This window comes from Prunus persica, chromosome G6 (assembly GCF_000346465.2).
Source record: "Prunus persica cultivar Lovell chromosome G6, Prunus_persica_NCBIv2, whole genome shotgun sequence".
Classification (NCBI taxonomy): domain Eukaryota; kingdom Viridiplantae; phylum Streptophyta; class Magnoliopsida; order Rosales; family Rosaceae; genus Prunus; species Prunus persica.
In genome coordinates this window covers 29,460,299-29,473,855 of record NC_034014.1, presented here as the reverse complement: position 1 = coordinate 29,473,855, position 13,557 = coordinate 29,460,299, and the positions used below count along the sequence as shown (strand labels likewise).

Here is a 13,557-nt window from a genome sequence, read left to right as displayed (position 1 = left end):
CCCTTCTAGCATTCTCATCGTCTCATCTCTTTCTCAGACCTCAGACTCAGCCCTCTCTGGTCAGCAGTCACTTCTCTGCGAAACCCTAACACAGCTAATCAGCTCATTTCCGATTCAGAAGATGATACGCATCTTTAAGAATAAACCGCTGAGACCATTGATCGAGTCTCCTTCAAGCTACAACTTCCTCCAGAGATGCTCTGTGAGTGGGACAGCAAAGGGTAAATCGAAGACGAAAACTGCACTGCCATTGAAGCGGTCAAAGATAACTGTAAAGAAAGGCACTGCAGAACCTGCTTCTAAAGGTGGAGGTGGAGGAGGTAAAGGACAGTCTCACAGAGATCGGGTCGAAAAGTTCTACGATCAATGCTTGAATGCCCCCACCCCTGTTAGGTGGTTAACGCCAGAACAGAGAGAACGCGAGATTCAGCGAGCTAAGTTGGGGCTTATTAGCAAAGAGCGGCAGCGAGAGATTGAGATGCTGAAGATAGGCAAGGAGAAATTGGGCATCCCAGAAAAGCCAACGATTCTTGGAACGCCCGGCTTGGATTTGATATCGCTGGGTTTGGTTGATGCGGATAAGTTACCGAAATATAACCTCACTGTTGAAGATGGCCGGAGGCTTGCCAAGGAGTACAGTAGGGTTTTGATGAGACGGCACAGGGCAAGGCAGGCGGCGGAGTCCACGCTGTTGAGGTTGAAGAAGGAGGCGATTGAGGCATTGCCTGAGCATTTGAAAGCAGCAGCCTTGGTGCCGGATCTTTCTAAGTTCCCAGAAAATCGGTTCATGGCAACTCTGACGCCTCCCATTGAAGGCTACATTGAGAGGGTTAAGGAGGCAGCTAGGAAGAGCTCTGAGAAGGGGAAGCTCAGATGAAGAATTGATGCAGTGTTGCTGAATTAGATTAGTGCTTGTGTTTTGGTTATTAGCAATAATCTGGGTTTGGTTTTGGCAATTGAACGTGGGCTAAATTTTGTATTTTGAACCAAAATTGTTGAGCTTTACATGTTTTCATGGTTTCATGGTTTATGTTTCCCTGATATTTAGATGATTTAAACAAATTACCGAAGCAAAAATGAATTGGATTTTTGTAAGTTTATAAAATATGTGCTTGGTTTTCAATTTTAGACTGGAAACATCCAGTTGAGCATAAAACTCAAGAGTAAAAAGAGGTACTCGTGCATCCGAGGTCCTGTGTTCGAATATCCCCTTCCAATATCGTTTATGTCAAAAACAAAAAATATGAGTGGATGTCTTGAGAGAAATAATGAAGCAAAAGTTGAGCAGTTTTGGTTACTGCGGCCAATAACTGGAAATATGGATTTTTGTAGATGCAGTTTGATTTAATTGGTGCACCAAGGTGAAACACAGCTACCCCTTGATTGCCAGGTGCAGCCTCCTAAAGAAATCAAAATTCTAGCAGTTGAAATTTTTTTTACCCAAGGAGGAGGAATCTTTGCCTATCTATATGAGGGTGGCAAATGGCTTTATCAGAGAAACCTATGCAGGCCAAAGTCATTAAATTAATGGCATCAGACGACCAAACCAGAAAAGTAGTTGAGAGAAAGAGCCATGCATACTGATAAGAGTAACAGATTATAGTATATCAAGTATCCATACAAAGTCAACCAACCAAGATTAAACAGTAAGATCATCAGAGTCTATAAATAAAAGGTGCAACTCTGTAATTCTTCAGCCTAGAGCGGAATTAGTGACAATTAAAGATGGGAAAGGCAAGCAAATGGATTATAAACTTTCTGGTGGGAAAGCAGGAAAAAAAGATTAACCAAACCAATGTTTCGATTTCGACTGAGCATCCTTCTACTGCTACCAAGCCAGGGACACCAAAAGTGAAGCGAAGATGGAGCTTTGGAAGGTTAGCAGGCAAAGAGGCATGCCACAGGCCCTCCAAATCTGTTGATTCAATTGACACCACTATATTGCCTTTGCCTTTGAAGGCTCAGCAGAATCATGCCTTGACATTGGCTGTGGTACCAAGAGATGTTGACGATGCTGCTGCCACAAGGATTCAAGCTGCCTTCCGTTCTCATTTGGTACAAATTTCCATCCAAAACATTAAAGATTAATTATTAATCTTAATTAACAACATAGATTTAAGCAAGATGGGCCAGTCTAAATCTATTTATTTTACATGATCATTTTGCTTATGTTGTTTCAGGCAAGGAAGGCTTTACATGCCTTGAAGGGTCTTGTTAAGTTACAAGCACTCATAAGAGGTCACATCGTGAGGAAACAAACAACTGCCACTATAATGCAGATGCATGCGTTGATGGCAATCCAGGTTAGAGCTCGGTTTAAGAGAATTCAGATGGCAGAGGAAGCACAGCAAGCTAATAAAAAGCAATTGACGATTCAAAGAGACCATGGGGTGCATAGGGTAAGTCTCCTCCTTCAGTCTGAAATATATCTGCCAAATTCATGCTGTCCGTGCTAGTTTTTAATATGGGAAGTGACTTTAGAATTTTGGTTTGCATTGCTTTCTTCCTTTTGGTTCTTGGGAAGAAGACTTACACAGAAACCAAACTCTTCCAAAATCGAATTGATGCTTATTCTAATATCTGTGATTCAAAATTTCCAATACAACACAAACCCAATTGAGCCCGGTACAAATACTCAACATAAATTTCCCACCATTTTCTGATCAACCAAACCTGAAGTGAGGGTCCAAGAAGATTGCATATGATTGAAATCTTTAAATTCTAACTTAGAATATGACCTTCTTTATGCAGAAGACAATGGACTTGAATTCCAATGATGTTCAAAGAGTTTCGAAAAGCACAAGCGGCCACCTTAATCATTCACAAGCTGGGAGGCTTGAGCATGGCCACACAACATTCTATTCTGACCGTCTTTCCACCTCAAAGCGACGTCAATACGAGGAGCCCTCCTTTCCAACAGCAAATAGTCCCTGGAACTATCCTGCAGCGTCTAAACCAAAACCAACAAGACCCCCTTTCACTTTTCAACAGCAGGATTATGGAGACCCTGCGTGTTATGACTACACATTCAAGCCAAGTTACATGACCAACACGAAATCTTCGAAGGCAAAAGTAAGGTCACAGAGTGAACCAAAGCAACGGCCGGAAGGGAGCACAAAGCACAAAACCAAGCATACAAAATCATGGGATGCAACAGATGGTCCTATGGAGGATCAAGTTCTGAAACGTTCGTCTTCACAGTTCAAACCCAACGGTCATAAAAACCATGATCCCTGGTTTGTTAAGCTCTACAAGTCAAGAAGGTTGTTTGAGGAGGACAAGCATGCAAGCACTGGTCATTCCAATTATAATGAATCTCTGGCAGCATTTGAGGTAAAAATATAGCTTAATGAACTAAATTGTGCAGGTTTATATTTGTAATTTTTGCCCTTCTCATAGTTGTCTAATTTTATTGAATTGTTTGATTGCAGCCCCATGTGAATTTGTACTAGCAGCTCCTCGCTCATCAGTTTTAAGTTGGGAAAAAGAAATGGATACTGAAGAGTTCTAACAGACACCTATCATATGACATGCATTGCATTACTGAAATGAACTTTCCAATGAAATATTCTAATAACTAATTATACTTGTTTATGAGTTCAGTGCCATTTCAGGACGAAAATTATACCAAGTAACCATCATTTGAAAATTTGGAACCATTTCTTTTAATCTGTTAATATGTGAAGGTTTTCTCCTATCATGAATTTCTACCACTTGTTACTTCCAATACTTATGTTTACCTTCTATTTTTCTTTTTTTCTTTCCGGTTATTTCGGATCCCAGTTGTATTAAATGCAAACCAAGAATACAGAAAAAGAAAGAAAAAAAACAAGCAGAGAGAGAGAGAGAGAGAGAGATTATATGCTCAGATTGATGTTACGCAATATTGAGAAATATTCTATTAACCCATCACAGTTTCAAACTAAGTTGAATCCAAGGTGATAACCATTCCTCTTCTCAGATCATGAACTGCAAAATCAGTATCTACCTAGGTGCCTAATTCCTCTTGAGAAGAATGATTACAGAAACTCGTAAACTACAAAAAATATTGGAGTCTGAAATATATTACACGTGTTAACTGCTCATTGGAACTAATCATCGTGCTTGACAGTATTTTCCTTGATGCTCTTAGTCAGCCAAATAGCAGTTTCCCTAGGGGAGACCTTACCTGGCCCAAAAGGCTTCAGCAACACCCCAAGCTCATCATATCTTTGATGTTGGAGCAACCTCGCACTAAATTCAAGCAGCCCTTCTAAAGCTTCAGCCCTTTGCTGGAATGATTTGGTGTCAAACCGCCTGCGACGTGTGTCTGATGATGTCCGGCTTGACGCTCCAGCAGTCGCATTTTGATCAGAACATTCATCACTTTGATCGTCTCGTTCAGCTTGGAACATGCTGGATTGAATTCCCTGCCACGCACCAGTGAAACTAAGTTTGCGAGACGCTCTTTCACATGTCTGAACTGTACATTTGTCCTTCATGATTGAACGGTCATCAGATTGCGGGGAACCAGACGAGCCTTGCACAGAGTGTGATGAAGTTCTTCTATGGATAGGCAAAAACTGTTCTTCATATAATTGTTCTTCATATGAGGCTAATGGAAATTCAGCTATTCTGTCAATTCGAGGGGAATTGACAGAAACATCAGGAGATTTAATACAGTGAAGGACACCAATATTGGGCCGGAAGGGGGATTGGTGAGTTGCAGCACTTGTTGGTAATGGCAATGATGCTCTGCGAGTTGTACTTACTGCTTTTTTCGAAGTGCATGAAACAGGAAGCTGGAATAACAAAATTTATAAACTCAAACTTTACCAAAAATAGCCATTCAGAAACTAAAGATTTTGCAAAAGTATGACTTACCCATTAAATAGCGCTACTATGCAAGCTAAAGTTGCATGTGCATGGAGAGAGAGAGAGAGAGAGAGAGAGAGAGAGAGAGAGAGAGAGAGAGAGAGAGATAACTTACCGATGAGCGATTCTTTGGCTCCATCCATCTCTTGGGAGTAGCAGAAGCTTTAGCTGGAGCTCGAGTCTTAACAATATTTGAAGTTTTGGAAGCAATTGGCTGCTTGGATATGGCTGCTTTTCTAAAGGTTCTACCAGCAGACAGTCCTGCCAATTGTTGTTTCAGATAATTTGGCTTGTCATGCATTTCTTGGGTAGAGCACAGTGAATCTTGCTCACCTCCAGATATACTAGGATTCAAAGTCCTATCATTGCTTAACGTATGCCGCTTATCCTGGTATGTGAAGAAACGAGCATCTTCTGGCTCTGCGAATCTTGTTTTCTTCAAATAACCGGGATCAGCCCAATTTACTGCTAAAGTTCCATGTCTGGGGATATTGATTTTGAGATGAACTTTGTGAACATAAGGCTGAAGGTGTGGATGACCAAGCAGCTCTGCAGCCTGCCACAAGCAAAAACACTACAAATGAGATGAGAAGGTAAAAGCTGGGGACTGTCACAATTTGTACGAAATATGATTTAAAGGAATCAAACTTACCTGAAGGATATTGCATTTGCATACAGATTATATGAAGCCAAATGATTCCAGGGAACACTGGATTGATAATATGTATTCCATAGGTTTTGGATACAATGCATTTGAGTTCATAAATTTTAAAATTACAAACCTATATAGCTAATCAAATAGAGCACACAACAAGGTGATGAACCATTCATGTCATGGAAAAATGTGGCAAAAACATTGTACCAGCTTGTGGCGCATCGTAATGAGATATGTTGGATATGGTGAGGAAGAGAACACTTTTGCACAGTGAATTCATAATTAATTTTGTAAAATCTATCATGTTTGACTATTATCTTAAGGTGGGTTTATTCACATACGTTTTTACACTAGAGGAGAAGTATACATACACTTGGCCTGAGTTCTGGGTTTTTCCGAAGCATGCTTTTAATAAGGCCTCGGCTGAAAATAGAAAGAAGGAAAATGATTAGATAAACACTATTCACCTATTAAAAGCCAACTTAATCACATCCACCTAGAAAAACGTGGTAATAAAAACCAGGCTATTGAAGCATCTGTTATGTTTGTTACTTGCACTTATCCTTACACAATTCTAAATGCCCCATAAAAGGTATGTCCATAATCCTATGCAGTAAGGAAGGCAGCTAAACATGCACTTGACATTAAATAGCCACCAAAATCCAGACATAGACGAGATAAGGACTTACAATGCAGCAGAGTACTTTGTGGGAAGGGGAGCAACAATGGACCTGTTAATTTTGTTAATCAGTGCTTGTATATCCTGTTAAAGAAACAGGAAATAAGTACACAAGAAAAAAATAATCATGTGAAAGAAAAGTCTGCATACATGATCTAATATAAGATACTAATCTATCTATATATATGCAGTTAAGGAAACAGTCTATAAATAAAACCAAAAAACAGATGGAGTAAACACACACAAAAGAGGAAAAGCAATGTATCTCTAGATATCTGTAATATAAGAGTTCCAAAAACTCACAAATGCTTTAAATGCGGCCTTATGAGAAGTCATTTCATAGATGCAGCATCCTGGACAAAATATATTCAGCACAATACATATTGCAGCTAAAAAGAAAAAGAATCAAGGCCAAATAATTTCCACATACAAAGTGCTTACCCAAAGACCAAATATCTGATTTTGAACCATAAGGTATATCCGCAAGAAGCTCAGGACACATATAGCTAGGAGTTCCCACAACCTGAATCAAGAGATAATGATTCTTACTACAGATAGTTTCAAGACATTGTGAATAATTGAAGTTCGGAGAAGGATCATTGTTACTTACTGAAGAGGCAAGATCATCTGAAGTCAACATTTTGGCAAGTCCAAAGTCACCTGCTCCCACGTTGATCAATTGTTGTCAGAAAAATTACACTCCTCTTATGGAGAACTATAGAAGATTATAGGATCACTTACCAAGACGTATATCTTGATCTTTTGTCAAGAATATATTAGAACACTGAAACGATCATGGTACACTATCAGTACAAAATAGCTTCAGACATTTTGAAAGGAGATAGCAACACCATCTTTACTGGAAGAAATATGTCACTAACCTTGACATCACGATGAAGAATGTGATTCAAGTGCAAATAGTCGAGCGCCATTAGAAGTTGAACAAGCCACTTACAGAGCTTCTGATAAAAGTTAATTGCCATGACTTAGATGTAGAGGAGCCAAAATTACAGTTATCTAATGCATAAAAGTGACTACTGTAGTACTGTGCAAGGAATGTGTATATAAGAAAAAACTTTCTGCAGGAGGAGAAAACAAAGACAAACACAAGAATCAAAATAACTTTGAACCTCTTCAGGGAAAAGAAGACCATTGGCTTTTTTTATAGCTTCTGCCCTGTACCACAGAGAAAAGTAGCATAAGTGGCCAATAACATGCAAGGTTTCAAGTAGAAGCAGATGAATCCACATATATAAGAAATCAGAATTTCAGCACAACAGAAAACTTACATGTCTCCTCCTGCGCAATAACCTATAATAATGCACACATAGCAACCCTGAGAACAAGGGAAGAACCAATATTACACAGTGACACAGATGCTTATTGCCAAACAATCAATTATACACTGACAATCCATAGATTAAATATGCCCACAATTTACTTAATTGCCATCAATACACAAGATATCATTGCAAAAAAATGTACCTTTTCCACCCAAGAATCCTTGTACTCCACAATAAATGGATTTCGTAATTTAGAAATGAGCTCCATCTACACAAAAATGGAAAACTGTTAATGTGGAGATATCCAATATACATAGCCTTCCACATATCCATTACTTGTGTTCTTTCCATTTTTGCTTTAAGTCCTCTAGAAAATTAATTTAATATAGTGTATATGGAAGATTATCAGTAAAGGCCCATAATAATGGAAGATTAACAGCACACAAAAGTGACGCATTAGTTCCATGAGACAATCATCAATAAAGATACTACCTCCTGGTGCGCAGATCTCCGTGATCTATCAGTCTGGCGAGCAAGCCGAATCTTTTTCAACACATACCTTTATATGTCAAAGAGAAAAATTAAGACCCATTCTCAAAATCTGCACAATGATATCATAAGGAATACTTGACCAGCGGATGGCCCCAGGGGAAGAAAAAAGGAAAAGTTAATTCCAGTCTTACTTCTTCTTTTCATGCTTATGCCTGACAAGAAGTGCAGAACCAAAAGCCCCTTTCCCAATTTGCTCTAGAACTTCATATTGCTCCATCTGATTGACTCAAAATTTATGTTTTCTAAGTAAAGAACAAAATGGTTTTAATCTCATAGACATTCACAATAGCACAAACAATTCTTTTCAATTCTCGGAATGTACTTTAAACTTGAAAGCAACGTAGCAAAGTAACAGCAAGAGAAAGCTATATCATATGTGAAGTTACTCAAGACTTGCATAGGTCAGAGGCAAGCATTTCTTCTATTCTTGAGAAACAAACAAAGAAAACGCAGGGAACAATACTACATTTTCACTCAAGAAAATTGATCAACTCAAGAAATAAAAAACAATAGAAAACAATGAACCCACATAAAATAAATCTAAATGAAGCCTTTGGTTCTTGAGAGAAATAAGCTCTCAAATAGTCTACATTACCACAATGCAAGATAAATTTGATCAACCATCGTGTAACCCCCTTTAACTTCACCAAATACAAAAAGTCAAGTCAATAACCCAGAATTTTGTTTTCACGAAAGTCCAGTTCTTTATTTTCGAAATCCAATGTGGAAAAAAGCATATGAAAATACATAAACATTTTAGAAAGAGCAGTAAAAAATTGGTATCAGCTCAGCCAAAGAGTCAGTTTTAGGCTCAAATGCGCAAGCCTTCGTTTTTCCAGATCCCAATAGTAAGGAAAACTAGAAAAACTATGCAATGTACAGTATAATTGGCCTTGCTTTCCCACATTTTCTTCACGACCAAACAAGGTAACATGTACAGTGAAAAGTAAGTACAAAGAGAGAGCACAAAACAAAAATATCCAACTAAAACACTCAGTAGCCACATATCAAATACCTAAACAGATTTAGAGGAAGAGTCTGAAGAGAGACAGCAGAAAATGTATTTTAGAAGAACAAAAGAAGTTATCTTCTTGCACTATGCACATAAATGTATATCGTAATTAAAATTAACAGAGAAAAACAGAGCGAAAGAGGATTTAAAATTAAGCGAGTTGCTTCTCAGAAAATGGCAAATGCACCTAAAACTTAACCCAAGTCAAAAATTTGAACTTGGATGCCGAGAAAATAAAAGTCTGCAAATTTCATACAGAGAGAGATTGGGAAGACCTGAATGTAGAGTGAGTAAGTTGGATCGAAGAGAGATCACATTCACAATGCAGGTGAGAGAGGAGACATTGGGAGCAGGGGATAATGAGCTGAAAACGACACCGCTACTGGACAAGTAGAGTACAAAGCAGCAGAAGCAGAAGCAGAAGCTGCAGAGGAAGTTGCAGTAGCTCTTTCCCCCATTTGCCCATTTGGGTTTTTTCTTCTGCGCTTTTTACTCTCAGCTCTAACTTCTCAAGAGACAAAACCGTCAAGTTTTTAGAGAGAGAGAGAGATGGAGATTAACATTTATACAAACCATAATAAATAAACCCATAAATCCTAGAGAGAGACAGATTCATCTTATTATATCCTAAATTATAATTTTCTATTTAAGACTTGAGAGAGAAAGATGATGGGTCAAATGGGAAAATGATGGAGTGATTTTTGTGAAAAGGAGAGAAGTGAGTGAGAGTAAACTCTGCTCCTATACATGGCATGGCACTGAGACACTGACAAACAAGGGGTGGGGAGCCTGTGAGGATGGACTTGGTCCCACTGATTTTGTCACAGCTTTATTGAATATTGGAGACTTTTTATTTACTTAAAATCTTATATGATGGATTAAAAACTTCAAAATACATTTTTATCTATTCAATTTTCATATCATTTTATGTGGATTTATCAGGTTTAATACTAGGAAGGAGGATTGTAACTTAAGAAAATATACCAAAATTTAACTTAACCGTTCATTACAAACACGTTAGATCAATTAATTAAAGTAGTGTGTTCGCCCTCCTTGACTCTGAGTCCCTCTCTCCTCAATTGTTTTAGTTTTAGACATAGTTATGGCAATCACGAGCAAAATTTCATGTGAACCAACCACTATAGATGACTTCTTCTATAGGGAAGAGATTAATAGAAAATATAAATATTATGCCCAAAGAAAAAGCGAAAATCATCCTTTAATTTCATATAATTTTTTAATATTATTTATGATGTGTTTTTTTATGGGATGCAAGAAGACCGATCCGACCAAGAGAAGCATCGTGGGGCCCGCACTATCCCTCTTCGCCCAATCGATCCCCCATCAACTCTCCCAATCACGAGGCTTACCATCCGGCGCCTCTTATTCGCAACTGACCAAAATACCCATTCAAACTTTCAACCTCCGGTCGCGTGCTGTGAGCACGTTCATGACAACAAGTTAACAACACATGTTGTGCAGTGTGCTTGGGGGTACTCGAATGGTCAAAGGGCTGTATCGCTATTTAAAAGTAGATTTTATCAAAGGGATTAAAATCCAATAAATAGGATTTTATTTCATATTGAATTGCATAAAATTCCGGTAATTTTGAAGGTCCACATAATCATCAGATTGGTTGAGCTGTGAGTCTCTGACTCATCTTGGGAGGTTACTTTTCTTTTCATTTATTTTCTTTAACAAATAATAATTAAAGAAAATATATTAAATGTTCTGAATTCTTAATGGTTTGCACATTTTATTTAAGAGAGCTGTTATTTCCATTCACTTGTCATATTTTTATATTTATTTTATTTTCAAAATTTTAAAGATAAATTTACCCTTTTGTAAAAGTACTTCTAAGGACTTAAGAGGACACACATTTTCACACACAATAAAACACACTTTTAACACCATTAGATTCACCTACTATTAACGGTTCAGATTATCAACTTATAAAATAATAATAAAAGTTATTTTTGTCTATTGTTCCGACTTTTTTTTGGAAAATAAATTGGTCTCCCCTAAAATCGTACTTTCTCTTTCCATTCTCTCCTTATCTTCTCTAACTCAAAAAAAAGCTGAAAGAGAATAACTTTCTAACCCCCCAGAGCATGTCTAAACTAAAATCACTTTGAGATGGTTAATCTTTAGTTTATTGAAAGAAAAAAATAATTGCCGTAATTAATTCACATAAGACTTTCTCCAGCAGGATCATGTTGCCAACGATATATGTCATTGGGTTGGGGCTATCCTGCAAACATTGAACACAACTTTAATGGCGCGTGCTCTGTTACATCCTTCTGGGTCAGGAAAAATGTATTCTCTTACATGTTTATAATTTTCTCTTTACTGGCACACCCTTGTATGTATTTTTCTTCTCCTCTAAACCATCTAGTCCAAGTCTAGTGGTGGTATGGCTTTTCCATTTATTCTGACGCATTCAATTTCATGGTCAAGAAAGAATTTTAACAACATTAGTTCCCCTTTTTTTTCCCCCTCTCATCTTTATTATTAAAATCAGAGCACTTTGATGTTCACGATGATATTATTAAAGAAACAAAAATTTACAAGTGAAGTTTTAATCTCAACAGTTGAATTGAATGAATGTTAGTGTAATGGTTAAAAAAGTGTCATAATAGATACACAATGATATTTAGTTTGCTTGAATTAATAATTAAAGGGTATTTTAAGGATAATGGTGGGTGGAAATATAAGATTGTGTTTTTTCAAATTTATATGGTGGGTCAGAAAATAAGGTGGGTAGAAATAACAACACTCTTATTTAATTAGACGTGTTATCCTTTTAGCAAAAAACCCAAAAATAAATAAATAAATAATAAAAGCAAACGGAGAAATTAAAGCAGGAAGCAGAAGCAAATTACTGAAGAAACTTTTAAGATACGTAGAGCAAAACTCGTGGAAGTTTAAACATGTACATGGAATGTAACCCAACAACTTTAATTTTGTGACTCTCGTGAGCCCTTCCAGCCAGATGGGTGCACCCGGGGTTGTCGCCACGTTGCAAGTTGTCCTTTTTTGTGTCAACTAATTGTCATGGTTGAACTTGAATGAGAGAGAGAGAGAGCTCAATATCTTATCAAACGAATAGAAGTTGTTCTTCTTGGGATGGGCAAGCGAACCAACTAACGCCCATACCAAACCAAGCTCTTCAATTTGTTATTATCGAAGACCGTTGCTCAACTGTCCGACAATTCCATAGGCTGTGTCGTTTCACTGACAAATCGGCTCGGTTAGGTGGCAAGCAAGACCAACCTTGGACTTCGATCAAGAGAGAATGGGGTGGTAAAAATCTCAACTCCAGTTACCACTTACCACGACCAATTAAATCTTTCCTTATAAAGGCCCAAATGTCTTAACGATCTGATCTTGGGCCTCAATACAGGCCCATTACCTTCAAAAGGCCGAAATGTTTTAATGAGCTATTTCTGGGCCTCAATAATTTGCTTAATCTCACATTGGGCTTAGCGCTCAATCCATACGCCATGGATTTGACAACCACGTTTCAGAAAAATCCAACCCACAACAAGTACAAAGCATTTTTTTAATTATTTTCTAAATTCTGACAACCCAATGCCCCATAAAAACGACCAAAAAATTTGCGTATATGGGTCAAACCTCTTTCAATATGTTTCTTCTAGTTGCCCAGTGTAATAAAGTAAAAGTCAAACAGTGATGGAATACCATGTTGATTATGTTGACTTTTGACTTATTTTCAAAATTGAAGACTCAACATCTTAGATTCTGAGCCGTTGGATGAGTGGCCCCACTGGCCATGTCAGCCTGTTTACTGTTCCTTAGTATTGTTGAGCTTTATCAGAGGGCAGAAGAGTGAGGTTGAGAAGAAAAACTTGCATGTCACGGGGAAGATTATTTTGCTATTTTCAAGTAATTATCATGTTAAATAGTTATCACCCTGGCGACAGATGATTAGTTAGGGATATTAAAACGGTGCTCTCTGTGATATAAAGTTTTTCTCGAAGGCGAGAGGCTGTGATAGAGTGTGGACAAACCCATCACATGTGATGTTGATATGTGGCAGCGGATGATTTGTTTGCCCATCATGTCCAATGTCTCTCTGGGCCCCGCTCCGATTCCGAGAGAGACTTTTTATCAATAACAGGACAAGGAAACGACAACGTATCCTTCTCTAAGGCTTTTGCTCACTGACCTGCTGCAACGGGCTCTGGAGCGTTCGGTGGGTATCAGAAAACATTATTTCATGCAGACATGCACTTGTGTTGTCAATTTGCATACTTCCGTAGTTCAAAAACAAAACCCCATGCCCAACCCAAAAAATGAAAATAATGACTCTTTGTTTTCATTACTAATTTACATATTATGCCATGCACTCGTATAATAATTTGAGTTCCGATAAACATATGTTTGTTAAATACTAAACGTTAAATGACGAGTTCTTCAGAATAATTGTCACATCGCCACATAATGTTAAATTAGTCTAATTCCAAATTTTATATGATTAAAATGAGATTCAAATTCAAAT

The 13,557-nt window shown here is 37.8% G+C and overlaps 3 protein-coding genes across 5 annotated transcripts; 2 read left to right on the top strand and 1 right to left on the bottom strand.

Moving 5' to 3' along the window:
- LOC18775184 lies at positions 2–1,128 on the top strand. The gene has a single exon (XM_020567230.1). The coding sequence runs from the start codon at positions 122–124 to the stop codon at positions 875–877; it is 756 nt and encodes a 251-aa protein (XP_020422819.1). The 5' UTR covers positions 2–121; the 3' UTR covers positions 878–1,128.
- LOC109949761 (protein IQ-DOMAIN 14-like) lies at positions 1,726–3,452 on the top strand. Its single transcript, XM_020565916.1, has 4 exons — positions 1,726–2,055; positions 2,181–2,399; positions 2,752–3,333; positions 3,432–3,452. The coding sequence occupies exons 1-4, from the start codon at positions 1,726–1,728 to the stop codon at positions 3,450–3,452; spliced, it is 1,152 nt and encodes a 383-aa protein (XP_020421505.1).
- On the bottom strand, positions 3,871–9,709 carry LOC18775475 (serine/threonine-protein kinase Nek3). Of its 3 annotated transcripts, XM_007208240.2 has the most exons (16): positions 9,311–9,702; positions 8,155–8,265; positions 7,964–8,030; positions 7,674–7,739; positions 7,478–7,524; positions 7,319–7,364; positions 7,070–7,150; positions 6,930–6,972; positions 6,799–6,848; positions 6,630–6,711; positions 6,492–6,541; positions 6,199–6,272; positions 5,881–5,932; positions 5,188–5,410; positions 4,970–5,115; positions 3,871–4,781 (listed from the first exon to the last, which is right to left on the bottom strand). In XM_007208240.2, exons 2-16 carry the CDS (start codon positions 8,238–8,240, stop codon positions 4,092–4,094), a joined length of 1,803 nt encoding a protein of 600 aa, XP_007208302.1. In that variant the 5' UTR covers positions 8,241–8,265; positions 9,311–9,702; the 3' UTR covers positions 3,871–4,091. The 3 variants fall into 3 exon arrangements, with proteins under 3 accessions (XP_007208302.1, XP_020422938.1, XP_020422937.1); XM_020567349.1 differs by having other exon boundaries at positions 4,970–5,410; positions 8,155–8,240; positions 9,311–9,709; XM_020567348.1 differs by having other exon boundaries at positions 4,970–5,410; positions 9,311–9,703.